Genomic DNA, 16,713 nt, shown 5'->3' on the forward strand with positions numbered 1-16,713 from the left:
ACAAGGGTACAAAGGCAACTAAACAAAGAAGGATAGTATTTTTGACAAATGGTGCTGAAAGAATTAGACATTTAAATGGAAAAAAAAAGAAACTTCAAACAATGCCTCATATCTTATGTAAAAATGGACTCAGATAATAGACCTAAATGTAAAATGTAAAAATATAAACCTTTTAGAAGAAACCATAGAAGAAAATCTTTGTGATCTATGTTTGGTCAATAAGTTCTTACATCCAATACAAAAAACATGCTCCCATAAAAGAAAACATTACTAACATGGTCTTCATCAAAATTAACAATGTTTCTTCTACAAAACAAACAAACAAACAAAAAACATTTTTCAGAGAATGAAAGGATAAGCCATGGACTGGGAGAAAATATTTACTAATGATACATATCTGACAAAGGATCTACATTCAGAGTATTTAAAGAGCTCTAAAACTCCACAATAAGAAAACAACAATCCAATTTTTAAAAAGGGCAAAAATGGAAAAGACACTCATCAAAAAACATACAAAGAAAGAAAATAAGCACATAGAAAGCTGCCCCAAATCCTTAATCATTAGCAAATTACAAATTAAAATCAAATGAGATATCACTGTACTCTTATTGGAAAGGCAAAAATGAATAAACAAAACAAAACCAAAGGAAGTAAGTGCTGGCAAAGATGCAGAACAACTGGATTTCTTGTGTATTGCTTGTGAATGCAAAATGCTGCAGCCATTTTGGAAAAGAGTTGTGCAATTGCTTAAGAAGATAAATACATATTTACAATATGGCCCAACAATCTTACTCTTAGATATTTACCCAAGAGAAAGGAATACTAATGTACACACAAAAATCCACACATAAATGTTTATAGAAGCTTTATTCACAGTTATTCAAACCATGGTTCAAACCATACAAGAGAGTACTACTTAGCAATAAAAATGAACAAACTAATGATAAACACGATGGCATAAATATCAAATGCTATGTTAAATAAAAGAAGCCAGACTAAAAAGTGTATATATTGTATGATTTCAATTATATGACATTCTGAAAAAGTCAAAATTATAGGGGCAGAGGATCAATAGTTACCAGGAGGTGGGAGGAGAGTCTGAGTGCAAAGGGGCAGCATGAGTGAAATTTTTGAGTGATGGAACTGTTTTATATCTTGACAGAAGGTGGTAGTTACATCACTCTATACATTTGTCAAAACTCATAGAAATGGACTCCAAAACATGGTGAATTTTACTGTATGCAAATTTAAAATACATTTAAAAAAAAGAAGGGGAGAAGTAGATTTAACCAGTGTACCAGTGTTTATATATTTCTAGGCTACCACAACAGAGAAAGAGAGACCAAGGACCTGAGAATATATGTAAAAAAGTGATTTTAATGATGAAACCATGGAATCTTGCTAGATAAAAAGAGAAGCAAGGCAAGAGAGAAATAGTAAAAAGCTGTGAGTATCAATAGATTACAGGTCCTGGTAAGCTAGAGATAAGGAAGTGACTGGAATAAGATGCTTTAGTAAGTAATTCAATAAGTGTTTGTATAAATGAACTGATACAGGTGGAAAAATTTCAGGCTTCTGTCTCTAGATAATAGAATGAATATCTCCTTTTCATTTCCAAACAGATTATAACCAGTAAGAAAAATTATCTTCTCAAGATGTAACAAAAACTAAAGTTACCAGGAAGGGGTGAAGGGATGAAAGATTGGAGGGAGAGACAGAGGGAGAAAGAGAGAGAGAGAGAGGGGAGAGTGGATTGACCTGAGTCGGTGCACATATTGGCCTAAGCAGACTTTGCCTGAGCCAACCACAAATCAATGGCAGACAGCAGAGTGCATATGTGCACAGCAGGGACCTGAGCAAGCCCGGCGGAAAGGAAAAGCATGAAACCTGAATTCCAGCCCATGCGTAGAGCCATCAGCAGACAATCGAAGTTTGAATAAGTTTGAGATGTTTGAATAAAACCTCCGACCAACCTTAACCTGAATAACAGCTGTGGAAGCTTAGTACATATGGAGGATACAATTAGGATGTTGGACTTAAAATAAAACCACAACAGAATTGAGGTACTTTAATTCTACATTACCTCCAGGCCTCACAATAATCCTGCAAGTTCACCTAGATTGTAAATGTATGATTGGGGTTGGAATCCTTGTATTATTTCACTCTGAATATATATGTTCTTTTCCTTCAGCACAAATTAACCTGCCAGAAGCAGCTAGGGTGTTCTATTGTTCTATCAACAAAACAATAAAATCCTTGTCATCCTTCCCCCATACAAACCCCAGTAAGGAAAAGAAAATTAAAATCCCAACTTACTGCCAGAAGATTCATGATGGTATGCCCCGTCTCTCCAAATAATGGCTTCCGAAATCTGACACTGAACAGTGGGCATGGATAAACTATGGAAATGAGAAATGATCAGACTAGGTTTCACAGATTAAAATTCTGGTAAAAGAATTATGACTAATTCAGTTTTCAAAACATAATTGCAATGACTCATTAGAGCATGTAAAATGTAGGGGTCAAAATATAATTAGCATGGTAACACAAAAGACAAATCCTGAGCCTCCTACAAACTGTACCAGAGAAAGCCTTTTGATGTAACTTCAAAAAAAAAAATGACCCACAAGGGTCTCAGGGAGCAGTCTTCACATTGGAAGGATTTGATCCAAGAAACAAATATCTTTTAATTCTTCTATTTTCAAGAAATCTAAAAGAAGCCACTCTCCCACATCTTACAACCAAGACTCTCACTAGTTCCAATGAGATCCTACTGGTTGACTCACACCCTTGAACTTTACGGTTGGAATTTCCTGTGCAAGGCCAAGAAGAAAAGATGTACATATTTTACCCTCAGCATAGAATCCTTCCTTTCCCCTAATTCATATACCACTTTCAAAATTCAGTCCAGAGGCCACTTGGTCCAAGAAGTACTTCTTGTCCAACTTCTTCACTCCTGGTCAAGTTACAGTCCATCTCGGACTTTCAAAGAACTTTATTAACTTGATCATAGGTTTTAACACAATGCACTATATTCATGATTTTTGTCTGTCTTCCTTTAATAAGCTCAAGTATCTATAACCATGTCTTAGTAATTTCTAAAATCCTGAGACTCATGACTTCAGGTAGACCTACGTTAAATTCTTGGTGATTAAATGAATCAATGAGTGAAAGAATGAAGTTGATTTGCTGAGATAAGTAGTATTTTATGGTTACAAAATGCTTTTACACTTATTATCTCACTGAATCTTTTTAACAATCCTAGGTGATACAAAAGGCAAGCATTCTCTACAATTTACAGAAGAAAATATGAATCAGAGAAGTTGAATGGTTTGCCCAGAGTTACAGAGCTAGTAAGTGGCGGAGCTGAGAATTTTATTCAAGTAGTCTACTTCCTAGACCAGGGCACTTTTAATAATATAAATAATATAAAGGTACAAATTTTAAAATACAGTCTGCACTTAGCTTTTAACGTCTAAGAAAAAAATACAACTTAGAGACACTGCTATAACCATAGGAAGGAAGCTCTTCTGTAACCTTACCTCACCCTACTGAGAAAGGTCTCTGAACCAATATCTTCCAGTATCTGCTACATTAAGTAAAATATAATTTGTCCTAAATATTTTTTAATCACATGACAGAGAATATGTTCACCATATATAGATGACTAAAGTAATAAAAGTTACTTGCTCATATTCATTTTTTCTGAAGATAATCATTTATTTATCAGTGAACTATAAAAATAGCAAATTTACAGAGTAATACATAATCACCAACTTCCTCATTTGATAGTTAGTCTTCCCATTAATAGCTGAAGCAAGTAGCAACACTACACAAATTTATCTTAGCTATTTCAAAAGACCTTCCTCTGCTGAATTTTATCCCCAAACAGATGAGTGTTGAATATTTAAGGCCTTATTTAGTCATGATAGCTTGGTAATGTCATGGTCAGGTTGCTGTGTCAACTTGGCCAGGTGGTGGTGCCTGGTCATCTGGTCGGGCAAGCACTGGCCTGTCTGTTGCTATGAGGATATTTCATGGACATAAATCATGATTATGTTGACAGCATCCACAGCTGATTGCATTTGTAATTTGTAATTTGTACTTAGCTAAGGTAAGTGTGAGCGGCAAATAGAGATGCTGTCTGGAGCCTTTGGCAAGCCTCTATATGCAAATCATAACACAGACCTTTAGGATTTTGGAGCAAAGCCTTACCATCTGCTGCAGATAACTACTCTCCTTTTGAGAAACAGCTTTTGGCCTGCTACTCGGCCTTAGTAGAGACTGAATACTTAACCATGGGCCACCAAGTTACCATGAGACCTGAGTTGCCTAACATGAGCTGGGTGTTGCCATAAAGCTGGGTGTGCGCAGCAGCACTCCATCATAACATGGAAATGGTATATACAAGATAGGGCCAGAGCAGGTCCTAAAGGCACAAGTAAGTTATATGAGGAAGTGGCCCAAATGCTCTTTGTCTGCACTCCTGCCACATTACTTTCTCTTTCCCAGACCGAACTCTTGGAGAGTTCCTTACAGTGAATTGACTGAGGAAGAGAAAACTCAGGCCTGGTTTACAGATGGTTCTGCATGATATGCAAGTACCACCTGAAAGTGGACAGCTGCAGCACTATAACCCCTTTCCTGATAACCCTGAAGGACAGTGGTGAGGGAAAATACTCCCAGTGGACAGAACTTTGAGCAGTGCATCTGGTTGTTCATTTTGTGTGGAAGGAGAACTGGCCAGCAGTGCATCTGTATACTGACTCATGGGCTGTTGCTAATGGTTTGACTGGATGGTCAGGGACTTGGAAAGAGTATGATTGGAAAATCGGTGACAAAAAGGTCTGGGGTAGATGTATGTGGATAGACCTTTCTGAGTGGGCTAAAGACACGAAGATATTTGTGTCCCATGTGAATATGCATCAGAGGGTAACTTCAGCAGACTTCAGGAGGTTATGCAATGGTTCAGCAACATGGACTTCCACTCACCAAGGCTGGCCTGGCTACAGCCACTGCTGAGTGTTCAATTGGCCAGCAGCAGAGACCCACACTCTGCCCCTGAAATGGCACCTCCATTCCCTGAGGTGACCAGCTGGCTACATAGTGGCAGGATGATTACACTGGACAAATCCCATCATGGAAGGGGGAGTGATTTGTTCTAACTTGAATAGACACATACTCTGAATATGGGTTTGCTTTCCCTGCATGCAAAGCTTCTGCCAAAACTATCATCCTTGGACTTGTAGAATGTGTTATCTATCATCAAGGTATTCCACACAGCACTGCTTCTGATCAAGGAACCCACTTCACAGCAAATGAAGTGCGAGAATGGGTGGATGCTCATGGAATTCTCTGGTCTTACCATGTTCCCCATCATCCAGAGGCAGCTGGATTGACAGAACAATGGAATGGCCTTTCGAAAACTCAATTACAGTACCAAGTAGGTGGCAATACCTTGCAGGGCAGGGGTGATGTTCTCCAGGGGTTGTGTGTGCTCTGAATCAGCATCGACTGTATGGTGCTGTTTATCCCATAGCAAGGATCCATGGGTCCAGGAGCCAAGGGATGGAAATGGGAGTGGCACCACTCACTATTACCCCTAGCGATCTACTAGGAAAATTTTTGCTCCCTGACTCTGCAACCTTGAGCTCTGCTGGTCTACAGATTTTTTTTCCAGAAGAGGGAGTGCTTCCACCAGGAGAAACAACAATTCCATCGAACTGGAATATAAGGCTGCCACCTGGCCACTTTGGGCTACTCATACCCCTAAATCAACAAGCCAAGAAGGGGATTACATTACTGGCTGGGGTGATTGACCCTGACTATCAGGAGGAAATAGGACTACAACTACACAATAGGGTAAAGAAGAGTTTTCTTGGAATATAGGAGATCCCCTTGGGCATCTTTGAGTACTACTATGCCCTGTGATTAAAATCAATGGAAAACTGCAACAACCCAAATCAGGAAGAAATACCAATGGCTCTCAAACTGCAGGAATGAAGGTTTGGGTCACCCCACCAGGCACAAACCATGGCCAGCTGAAGTGCTTGCTGAGAGTAAAGGGAACATGGAATGGGTGCTGGAAGAAGGTAGTGATAAATATGAACTACGACCATGTGATCAGTTACAGAAACAAGGGCTGTAGTGCTGTTTTGTTCATGTTATAATATTTAATTTGTAAAATATCAGGTTTAAGAATGACTACTACCCAAGGACTTGCACCCTAATCTGGGAAGATTAAATGCATTTCCAATTGTACATGGGACAGCTGAGTATTGTTAGGCGAGGAAAAAAATGTGTCTGTTATTGCTTTCTATTTAGAGATTAAGTATGATTTAAGGTGCTGTGTATAGCTGTCAAGTTGACAAGGGGTGGACTAGCATGGTCAGGTTCATGTGTCAATTTGGCCAGTTAGTGGTGCCCGGTTGTTTGGTTGGGCAAGCACTGGCCTATTGCTATGAGGACATCTCATAGACTTAAATCATGATTACGTTGACTGCATCCACAGATGATTGCATTTTGTAATCAGCTAAGGGGAGTATCTTCTGCAATAAGTGATGCTTAATCTAATCACCAGAAGGTTTTGAAGGAGGATTCAGAAGAGACTGTCATTCTTCCTGCTTCAGCTGGCCACCTTCTCCTGTGGAGTTCATTCAGACCCTTCATCGGGGTCACCTGCTTCACAGCCTGCCCTACAGATTTTGGACTCTTCCATCCCCATGGATGTCCAGCCAGTGTCTCCTGAGAGTTTGTTGAGGACCTTCACCAGAGTAACAGCTTGTGGCCTGCCCTACAGACCTTGGACTCTATATTCCTAAGGTTATGTGAGACACTTTTATAAATGTTATTTCTACAGATATCTCCTGCTGATTCTGTTTCTCTAGAGAAATCCTAGCTAATACAGGTAACATGGCTTAGAAGAAAGTGTTTTACTACTTACGTCGATATTCAGCTCCAAGTCTCAACATGAGTCGGATGGGGAACACTTTAGCCCAAGGAGTTTCCCATTTCTGGATGAGAATCCCAAACAGGTATGGTGGGGTTGGGAGTATTAAGTCTTGCAGTGACTGGTAGGTAGATGTCACATATAAGAATCCACCATGTTCTTTGCTGCCAAGGAAACTCTGACTGAAGAAGGAATGTCCCAAGTTGCTCACAACATTTCCTGCAACAAAAAGGTTCACTGGTTTACTTTCTTTCAAGAACAGTTTTTTTCTCTGCATTTTTATTTATTTATTTATTTATTTATTTTTGGCATACATAGACACCGGAAATCGAACCCGGGTCTCCGGAATGGCAGGCGAGAATTCTGCCTGCAAAGCTACTGTCACACCACCCAAGAACAATTTTAAAAAAATATATTTTTATTGAGAAGTCTTCACACACACAGTCCATACACGGTATACACCAATGGCTCACATATCATCACATAGTTGTGTATTCATCATCATGATCATTTTTAGAACACTTGGATCACTCCAGAAAAAGAAAAAATTCATACATACTATAACCCCTTACACCCCCCACATTGAAAGCCAGCACTTTAATATACCCAATTCTCTACCCCTTATCCCCCCTCCCCAATATTTATTTATCTTTTATCCTTATATTTTATTCATCTGTCCATACCCTGGACAAAAAGAGCATTAGGCATAAGGTTTTCACAATCACATAGTCACACTGTAAAGGCTACATAGTTAGACAAGTACCTTCAACATGGCTACTGGGACATAGTTCAACAGTTTCAGGTACTTCACATCAGTCACTCCAATACATCATAAATTAAAAAGGGATAGCTATATAATATATAAGAATAAACTCCAGGACAATCTCTCAACTGTTTGAAATCTCTCAGCCATTGAAACTTTATTTTGTCTCATTTCTCTCTTACCAAGGCTTCTCAATCCCATGATGCCAGGTCCCAGCTCAACCTGGCAATACTGTCCCATGATGCCAGGGAGATTTACACCCCTGGGATTCATGTCCCACACAGAGGGTAGGGCAGTGAGTTCGCCTGCCAAGTTGGCTCAGAGAGGGAGACCACATCTGAGCAACAAAAGAGGTTCTCTGAGGGTGACTCTTAGGCATAATGAGAAGTAAGTTTAGCTTCTCCTTTGCAGGAATAAGTTTCATAGAGGTGAATCCCAGTATCGAGGGCTCAGCCTATGGAACTGGTAGTTCCAACTGCTTGCAAGAAAATCAGCTATTCCCCACATGGGGAATGTTAATATTTCCTCCTTTATCTCCAGTCCCCCAAGGAGACTTTATAACTACTTTTTATTCTCTGCCCAGATTACTTGGGATATATTAGGGCATCACACTAAGCTATACAAACCAACAAGATTCCACTCCTTATTCAAGATTCCATGTAATTATGGTATTCAAATAAACTGACCATATAAGTTAAATTAGAGAATACGCTACCCAAAACGTAAATTTTGCACCAAATAAACATCTTTTCGTTTCGTCTCACACAGAAGTTGAAATTTTTAAATATGGACAATATCCTTTACCCTGTATTCTAATTTACCTTAGTCCTATCCAAATCAGCTTCAGTCATATCTCTAGTCGAAGTCTGACAAGAACAATTTGTAATAATATTACTACTCAATCTGGGCAAGAAACTACTAAGCACTAATTCCTAATCATTCATCATGACGGACCTATGCTTAGAAAGATGCTTTTTTTTTTTTTTTTAAAAAAAAGGCATTTATTGAATGAAAATTCGTTTTCCAAATTCATCAGGGTCTCTGATGACATGAAATAACTTGTACTATCATACTACAGAATTTTGTCCAGCTAAAGGCCAAAAACCTGGTGCCTTCTTTAGTTAAAACGATTACTTTACGGAGGTCTCGGGTAAGAATTATCGCCTCTAAGGTAACGGAAAAATGTTAAGATCACATGCCTCTTTTCTCACAGAGCTTACAATCTCATTAGGTGAACAAAGTCAATTCATGAACATAACGAAGAAAATAAGCATACTTATAAGACAATAGGGAAGTGGGTTTATGGAGAAGATTATAACAGATAGGACTACGCTTATTCTTTGAAATTTTAGTTAAGACATACATAAAACAAATATCTGTCACTTAGGACTTATTTAAATTCATATTAGACAGTTGTATTTTGGTTTATTTTTCACTGCAAATGCTTTTTACTTTCTAATCCAAACACTTTTATGAATGAAACATTTAACAAGATGTGTTCAATAATGAACAGTAGATATGTTCACTAGTCATGTACAAGCTTCTTTTGATACCTCTGAAAGAAACTGCATCAAATAAAGAAATCCCCAAAAGAGAAATTAAAGTCTACTTTTCCCCAACACTAGTTTGTTCACAGAACATTTAGGGGTCCCCGAGTGGAGTGGAAATAAATGTTTACAGTAGGGTCCACAACTGAAGGAAATACCTCTACTTAATGTAGAGAAGCTTATGGTTGAAAACCATGTTCACCTGAACATCATCATCTATATTACATTTAGGGTTAGTATCTTCAGTCTCAGGATTAACCAAACTTTGCTGTACAATTAAGCAGCTAGGCCGAAACTACAAAAAAACAAAAAACTTCCCATATCAAGGAAGTAGTACAGTTTTTTGAAAAATATCACAGGTTTTAGAGTCATAAAATATGAGTTTGAATATTAGTATAATTGCTCACTATTGTATGATTTGGAATTACATAAAACCAACTTATATAACTGCTCTCATCCATAAAATGTGGAGGAAATTATACTCAATTTCAGACTTGTCGTGAAGAACAAATGAGGGAATATATATAAAATGTCTAACAGCATCTGGTATACTGTGAGGTTTCTTTGTTGTAGCAAAGATTCCAGAATAAGGTCTGTATACTCTTAAATCTTTTTCCCTGAGTGTGTGTGGGGAAGTGGGAGAGTGAGAGATTAAAGAGATTTTTCTTCCCCCACAATAGAGGTTGTGTGGTAGCATTCCTCTAAAACTCTAGTGACAGCTAAATGTGTACATTTGACAAGACTGTTCTGGTGAATACAGCTCAGAGATGAAAAATATGTTGCCTTGGTATTCAAGGTATTCATTCATTATTCCTTTGGGATTTCTCTTTAAGAGCCTAAAATCTGGTCATTTTCCCACATATACTGATCTGCTTTCAGCCTCTACCATCTAACAACAGCTATACCCGACCCCAATCCCAATCCGATACAGGTTCTTCGCTGTGTCTCTGCTCATTATAAAACATGTCTTTTATCCTTTAAGCAGTTATTTTTTTTTAAATGATATCTATTATTCCTTTTTTTGGGGGGGGGGGGGTTGGGCATGAGCAGGCACTGGGAATCGAACTTGGGTCTCCAGCATGGCAGGCAGGAACTCTGCCTGCTGAGCCACTGTGGCCAGCCTGATATCTATTATTTCTAATGAATGAATAAGCTTAGACTATCATTTATCACATCATCTACAAACAAGTAATATTCCAAAAGTGTAGACAGCAGCAAAAATAAAACAATAGGTATAAAAATTGGCAAAGAAAGGAAAAATTTCCATTTGAAGACCTAATCTGGGTCTCCTGAACTCAAGTCTGATATATACTAATTTATATAGGCACTTTTGTATCAAAACATTAAATACAATGTAACATTTTATGGCACATAGAAACACTGACCGTAAAATTCTCTCAGAATAAATCAAGTAAACTTTCAATTGAGATCACTTCACTTGAAAATGCTTTGAAGCCAAGCTAATCCATTCAACTTATTCTATATACTCTAAAACCACTGAATAATCCACCTTATTATAAAAGACACCAAATCTTTCTTCTCAGTTTAAATGAGCTAGCAAGAATGTCAAACGTTTTATATAAAGTTTACAAAGCAATTTTAAATAGTGTTAATCAAGTAATCATCAGACCAGTGACACTAGGTTAATAGGGCAGGTATCATGATGCTGAATTTGTAGGGTTTATTTTACAGATAAAGAAACTGAAGCTTAGTGGTAGAAATGAAGTGGCTCTCAAAAGAAGCAAGATTAAATCAGTGACAAAGACCTAGAAATTCAATTTTTAAATTTTTTTTTTAAATACCAAAAAACACCAAACAAATGCAAACATTCATAATTTTTGAGCATTATGTTCTACATATATAATCAGTAATTCACAATATCATCACATAGTTGCATATTCATCATCATGATCACTTCTTGGAACATTTGCATCTATTCAGAAAAAGAAATAAAAAGAAAACAGAAAAAAATTCATACATACCATACCCGCCACCCCTCCCCCTCACCGATCACCAGCATTTCACTCTAAATTTATTTCAACATTTGTTCCCCCTATTATTCATCTTTATTCCACATGTTTTACTCATCTGTGGATAAGGTAGATAAAAGGAGCATCAGACAGAAACTTTTCACAATCACACAGTCACATTGTGAAATCTATATCATTATACAATCATCTTCCAGAAACATGGCTACTGGAACACAGCTCCACATTTTTAGGCAGTTCCCTACAGCCTCTCTATTACATCTTGACTAACAAGGTGGTATCTATTTAATGCGTAAGAAGAACCTTCAGAATAACCTCTAGACTCTATTTGGAATCTCTCAGCCATTGACACTTCATTTTGCCTCATTTCACTCTTTCCTCTTCTGGTCGAGAAGGTTTTCTCAATCCCCTGATGCTGACTCTCAGCTCATTCTAGGGGTTTTCTCTATCCCATGATGCCGAGTCTCAGCTCATTTCTGTTCCACATTGCCAAGAAGGTCCACAAACCTGGGAGTCTTGTCCCACGTAGACAGGGGGAAGGTGGTGAGTTTGCTTGTTGTGTTGGCTGGAGAGAGAGGCCACATTTGAGCAACAAAAGAGTTTCTCTTGAGGATGACTCTTAGGCATAATTTTAAGTATGCCTGACCTATCCTTTGTGGGGTTAAGTTTCATATGAACAAACCCCAAGATTGGGGGCTCAGCCTACAGCTTTGATTGTCCGCACGGCTTGTGAGAATATCAAGAATTCAACTCGGGGAAGTTGAATTTTCCCCCTTTCTCACCATTCCCCGAAGGGGGCTTCGCAAATACTTTTTTATTCACTGTTCAAATCACTCTGGGATTTATTGGGGCATCACTCTAGGACTTATTGGGGCATCACTCTGGACAAATCAACAAAATCTCACGTCCTACTCAAGGTTCCATGTACTTATGGTGTTCATTTAAGCTGTCTACATAAGTTATATTAGGAAATGCACTGATCAAAATATAAATTTCGCACCAAATAAGCATTTTTTGCTTACGTCTCACCATAAAGTAAAATTTTAAATATTAATTGCCATCTATTTTCAGCACCCTGCAGTAATGACATTCCTTTGTTCTTCCTCATGCAAAAACATTTTTTAAATTTGTACATTTAGTCACCATCATTATACACTCTAGGCATTCCTAGATTATACCATCTCAGTCTTTATCGTCTGTCTTTCTGATTTCATTTGTGCCCCCACCCCTCCTCCCTCTATCATTCTCACATTCAGCTTCATTCAGTGTTTTAACATAATTGTATTACAGTAAGGTAGTATTGTGCTGTCCTTTTCTGAGTTTTTACATTCAGTCCTGTTGCACAATCTGTATCCCTTTGGCTCCAATTACCCAATATCTTACCCTATTTCTACCTCGTGATGGTCCCTGTTACCAATGAAATTCTCCACTTTATTCACTAATGTCAGTTCATATCAGTGAGATCATGTAGTATTTGTCCTTTTGTTTCTGGCTAATCTCATTCAGCATAATGTTCTTAAGGTCCATCCATGTTGTTAAATACTTCATAACTTTATTCTGTCTTATGGCTGCATAATATTCCATCATATGTATATACCACAGTTTGTTTAGCCACTCGTCTGTTGATGGACATTTTGGCTGTTTCCATCTCTTCACAATTGTAAATAATGCTGCTATAAACATTGATGTGCAAATGTCCGTTTGTGTCCTTGCCCTCATGTCCTCTGAGTAGATACCTAACAATAGTATTGCCGGGTCATATGGCAATTCTATACTTAGCTTTTTGAGGAACTGCCAAACTGTCTTCCACAGTGGTTGTTTCATTTGACATTCCCACCAACAATGAATAAGTATGCCTCTTTCTCCACATCCTCTCCAGCACTTGTCATTTTCTGTTTTATTGATAATGGGTATTCTGGTGGGTATGAGATGATATCTCATTGTGGTTTTGATTTGCATTTCTCTAATGGCCAGGGAAGTTGAGAATCTCTTCATGTGCCTTTTGGCCATTTATATTTCCTCTTCTGAGAAGTGTCTGTTACTTTTAACAATTTCTTGTAGTTTTCTATGAATAGGTCTTTCGTCTCTTTAGTTAAATTTATCCCTTTTGCCCATTGTGTAATTGGGTTGGCTGTCTTTTTGTTGTGGAGTTGAACAATCTCTTTATAAATTCTGGATACTAGACCTTTATCTGATATATTGTTTCCAAATATTGTCTCCCATTGTGTAGGCTGTCTTTTTACTTTCTTCACGAAGTTCTTTGATGCGCAAAAGTGTTTAATTTTGAGGAGTTTCCATTTATTTCTTTCTTCAATGCTCTTGCTTTGGGTGTAAGATCTAGGAAACTGCCTCCTAGTATAAGATTTATAAGATATTTCCCTACATTTTCTTCTAATAGTTTTATGGTCTTTGATCCATTTAGAGTTAATTTTTCTATAGGGTGTGAGATAAGGGTCCTCTTTCATTCCTTTGCATAGGATATCCAGTTCTCTAGGCACCATTTATTGAACAGATTGTTTTGTCCCAGGTGAGTTGGCTTGACTGCTTTATCAAAGATCAATTGTCCACAGATAAGAGGGTCTATATCTGAACACTGTGTTGGATTCCATTGGTCAGTATATCTATGTTTATGCCAGTACCATGCTGTTTTGACTACTGTAGCTTCATAATACACCTTAAAGTCAGGTAACATGAGACCTCCAACTTCACTTTTTTTTCTCAGGATACTTTGGGCTATTCAGGGCATCCTGCCCTTCCAGATAAATTTGGTTATTGGTTTTTCTATTTCTGAAAAGCAATTTTTTGGGTTTTAATTGGTATTGCATTGAATCTGTAGATCAATTTAGGTAGAAATGACATCTTAACTATATTTAGTCCTACAATCCATGAACCTTTCCAGTTGTTTAGGTCTTCGCTGATTACTTTTAACAATTTCTTGTAGTTTTCTATGAATAGGTCTTTTGTCTCTTTAGTTAAATTTATCCCTAAATATTTTATTCTTTTGGTTACAATTGTAAATGGATTTTTTTCAGGATTTCCCCCTCAGATTGTTCATTACTAGTGTATAAACACTACAGTTTTTTGAGTGTAGATCTTGTAACCTGCCACTTTGCAGTACTCATTTACTAGCTCTAGTAGCTTTGCTATGGATTTTGGGGGGGGGGGTTGACATATAGTATCATATCATCTGCAAACAGTGAGAGTTTTACTTCTTTCTTTCCAATTCTGATGCCCTGTATTTCTTTTTCTTGTCTAATTGCTCTGGCTAGAACTTCCAACACAATGTTGAATAGCAGTACTGATAGTGAACATCCTTGACATGTTCTTGATCTTAGGAGAAAGCTTTCAGTTTTTCTCGATTGAGGATGATGTTAGTAATGGGTTTTTCATATATTCCCTTTATCATTTTGAGGAAGTTCCCTTCTATTCCTATCCTTTCAAGTGTTTTCAACAGAAAAGGATGTTGAATTTAATCAAATGCCTTTTCTGCATCAATCGAGATGATCATGTGGTTTTTCTACTTTGATTTGTTGATATGGTGTATTATATTAATAGATTTTCTTATGTAGAACCATCCTTGAATACCTGGGATGAATCCTACTTGGTCATGAAGGATGATGCTCTTAACATGTTGCTGGATTTGATTTGCTAGAATTTTGTTGAGGATTTCTGCATTTATATTCATTAGAGAGATTGGTCTGTAGTTTTCTTTTTTTGTACTATCTTCGCCTGGCTTTGATATGAGGGTGATGTTGGCTTCTTAGAATGAGTTAGGTAGCTTTCCCTCCTCTTAAATTTTTTTGAAGAGTTTGAGCAGGATTGGTTCTAATTCTTTTTGGAATGTTTGGTAGAGTTTACATGTGAAGCTATCTGCTCCTGGACTTTTCTTTTGGGGGAGCTTCTTAATGACTGATTCAATTTCTTTACATGTGATTGGTTTGTTGAGGTCATCTATTTCTTTTCAAGTCAAAGTTGGTTGTTCATGCCTTTCGAGAAAGTTGTCCATTTCATCTACACTGTCATATTTATTAGCATAAAGTTGTTCATAGTATTCTGTCATTACTTCCTTTATTTCTGTGGGGTCAGTGATTATGTGTCTTATTCCATTTCTGATCTTATTTATTTATATCCTCTCTCTTCTTCTTTTTGTCAATCTTGCTAAGGGTCCATCAATCTTATTGATTTTCTCATAGAACCAGCTTCTGCTTTTGTTGATTTTTTTTTATTGTTGTTTTCATGCTCTCAATTTCATTTATTTCTGCTCTAATCTTCATTATTTCTTTCCTTTTTCTTGCTTTGGGGTTAGTTTGCTATTCTTTCTCCAGTTCTTCCAAGTGGACAGTTAATTCCTCAATTTTTGCCCTTTCTTCTTTTTTGATATAGGCATTTGGGGCAATAAATTTCTCTCTTAGCACTGCCTTTGCTGCACACATAAGTTTTGATATGTTGTGTTTTCATTTTCATTTGCCTCGAGATATTTACTTATTTCTCTTGTAATTTCTTCCTTGACCCACAGGTTGTTTAAGAGTATGCTGTTGAGCCTCCACATATTTGTGAATTTTCTGGCACTCTGCCTATTATTGATTTCCAACTTCATTCCTTTATGATCTGAGAAAGTGTTCTGTATGATTTCAATCTTTTTAAATTTACTGAGACTTGCTTTGTGACCCAGCATATGATCTATCCTTGAATATGATCCATGAGCACTTGAGAAAAAGATGTATACTGCTGTTTTGTGGTGTAATGTACTGTGAATGTCTGTTAAGTCTAGTTCATTTATTGTATTATTCAAATTCTCTGTTTCTTTACTGATCCTCTGTCTGGATGTTCTGCCCATTGTGGTAATGAAGTCTTGAACTACTATAGTAGATGTGTCTATTTCTCTTTTAGTGTTTTCAGTGTTTCCCTCATGTATTTTGGAGCACTTTGTCTTGGTGCATAGATATTTATGATTGTTACATCTTCTTGTTGAATTGTTCCTTTTATTAATAAATAGTGTCCTTCTTTGTCTCTTTTAACTGTTTTACATTTGAAGTCTAATTTGTTGGATATTAGTATAGCTACTCCTGCTCTTTTCTTTCTTTTTTTTTTTTTTTTTTTTACATGGGCAGGCACCAGGAATCAAACCCAGGTCCTCTGGCATCGCAGGCAAGCATTCCTGCCTGCTGAGCCACTGTGGACCGCCCCCTGCTCTTTTCTGATTGTTATTTGCATGAAATATCTTTTTCCAACCTTTCACTTTCAACCTATGTTTATCCTTGGATCTAAGATGTGTTTCCTGTAGACAGCATATAGATGCTGTTTTTCAATCCATTCCACCAGTCTATGTCTTTTTATTGGAGAGTTTAATCCATTAACATTTAGTGTTATTACTGTACAGGTAGTACTTTCTTCTACCATTTTACCTTTTTGAATTTATATGTCATATCTAATTTTTCTTCTTTTTACCTTTACTGATAGTCTTCC

The 16,713-nt window shown here is 37.3% G+C and overlaps 1 protein-coding gene across 2 annotated transcripts in view; it reads right to left on the bottom strand.

Annotated features, from left to right (window-relative positions):
- ZFYVE9 (zinc finger FYVE-type containing 9) overlaps window positions 1–16,713 on the bottom strand; it is a 270,755-nt gene that overhangs the window by 55,279 nt on the left and 198,763 nt on the right. For both annotated transcript variants that reach the window (XM_077149656.1, XM_077149655.1), the window contains 2 exons: window positions 6,944–7,168; window positions 2,317–2,399 (listed from right to left, as the gene is read on the bottom strand). In XM_077149656.1, coding sequence (XP_077005771.1) covers window positions 2,317–2,399; window positions 6,944–7,168 — 308 coding nt within the window. The remainder of the gene's footprint in view (window positions 1–2,316; window positions 2,400–6,943; window positions 7,169–16,713) is intronic.

Source organism: Tamandua tetradactyla, chromosome 2 (assembly GCF_023851605.1).
Source record: "Tamandua tetradactyla isolate mTamTet1 chromosome 2, mTamTet1.pri, whole genome shotgun sequence".
NCBI lineage: Eukaryota > Metazoa > Chordata > Mammalia > Pilosa > Myrmecophagidae > Tamandua > Tamandua tetradactyla.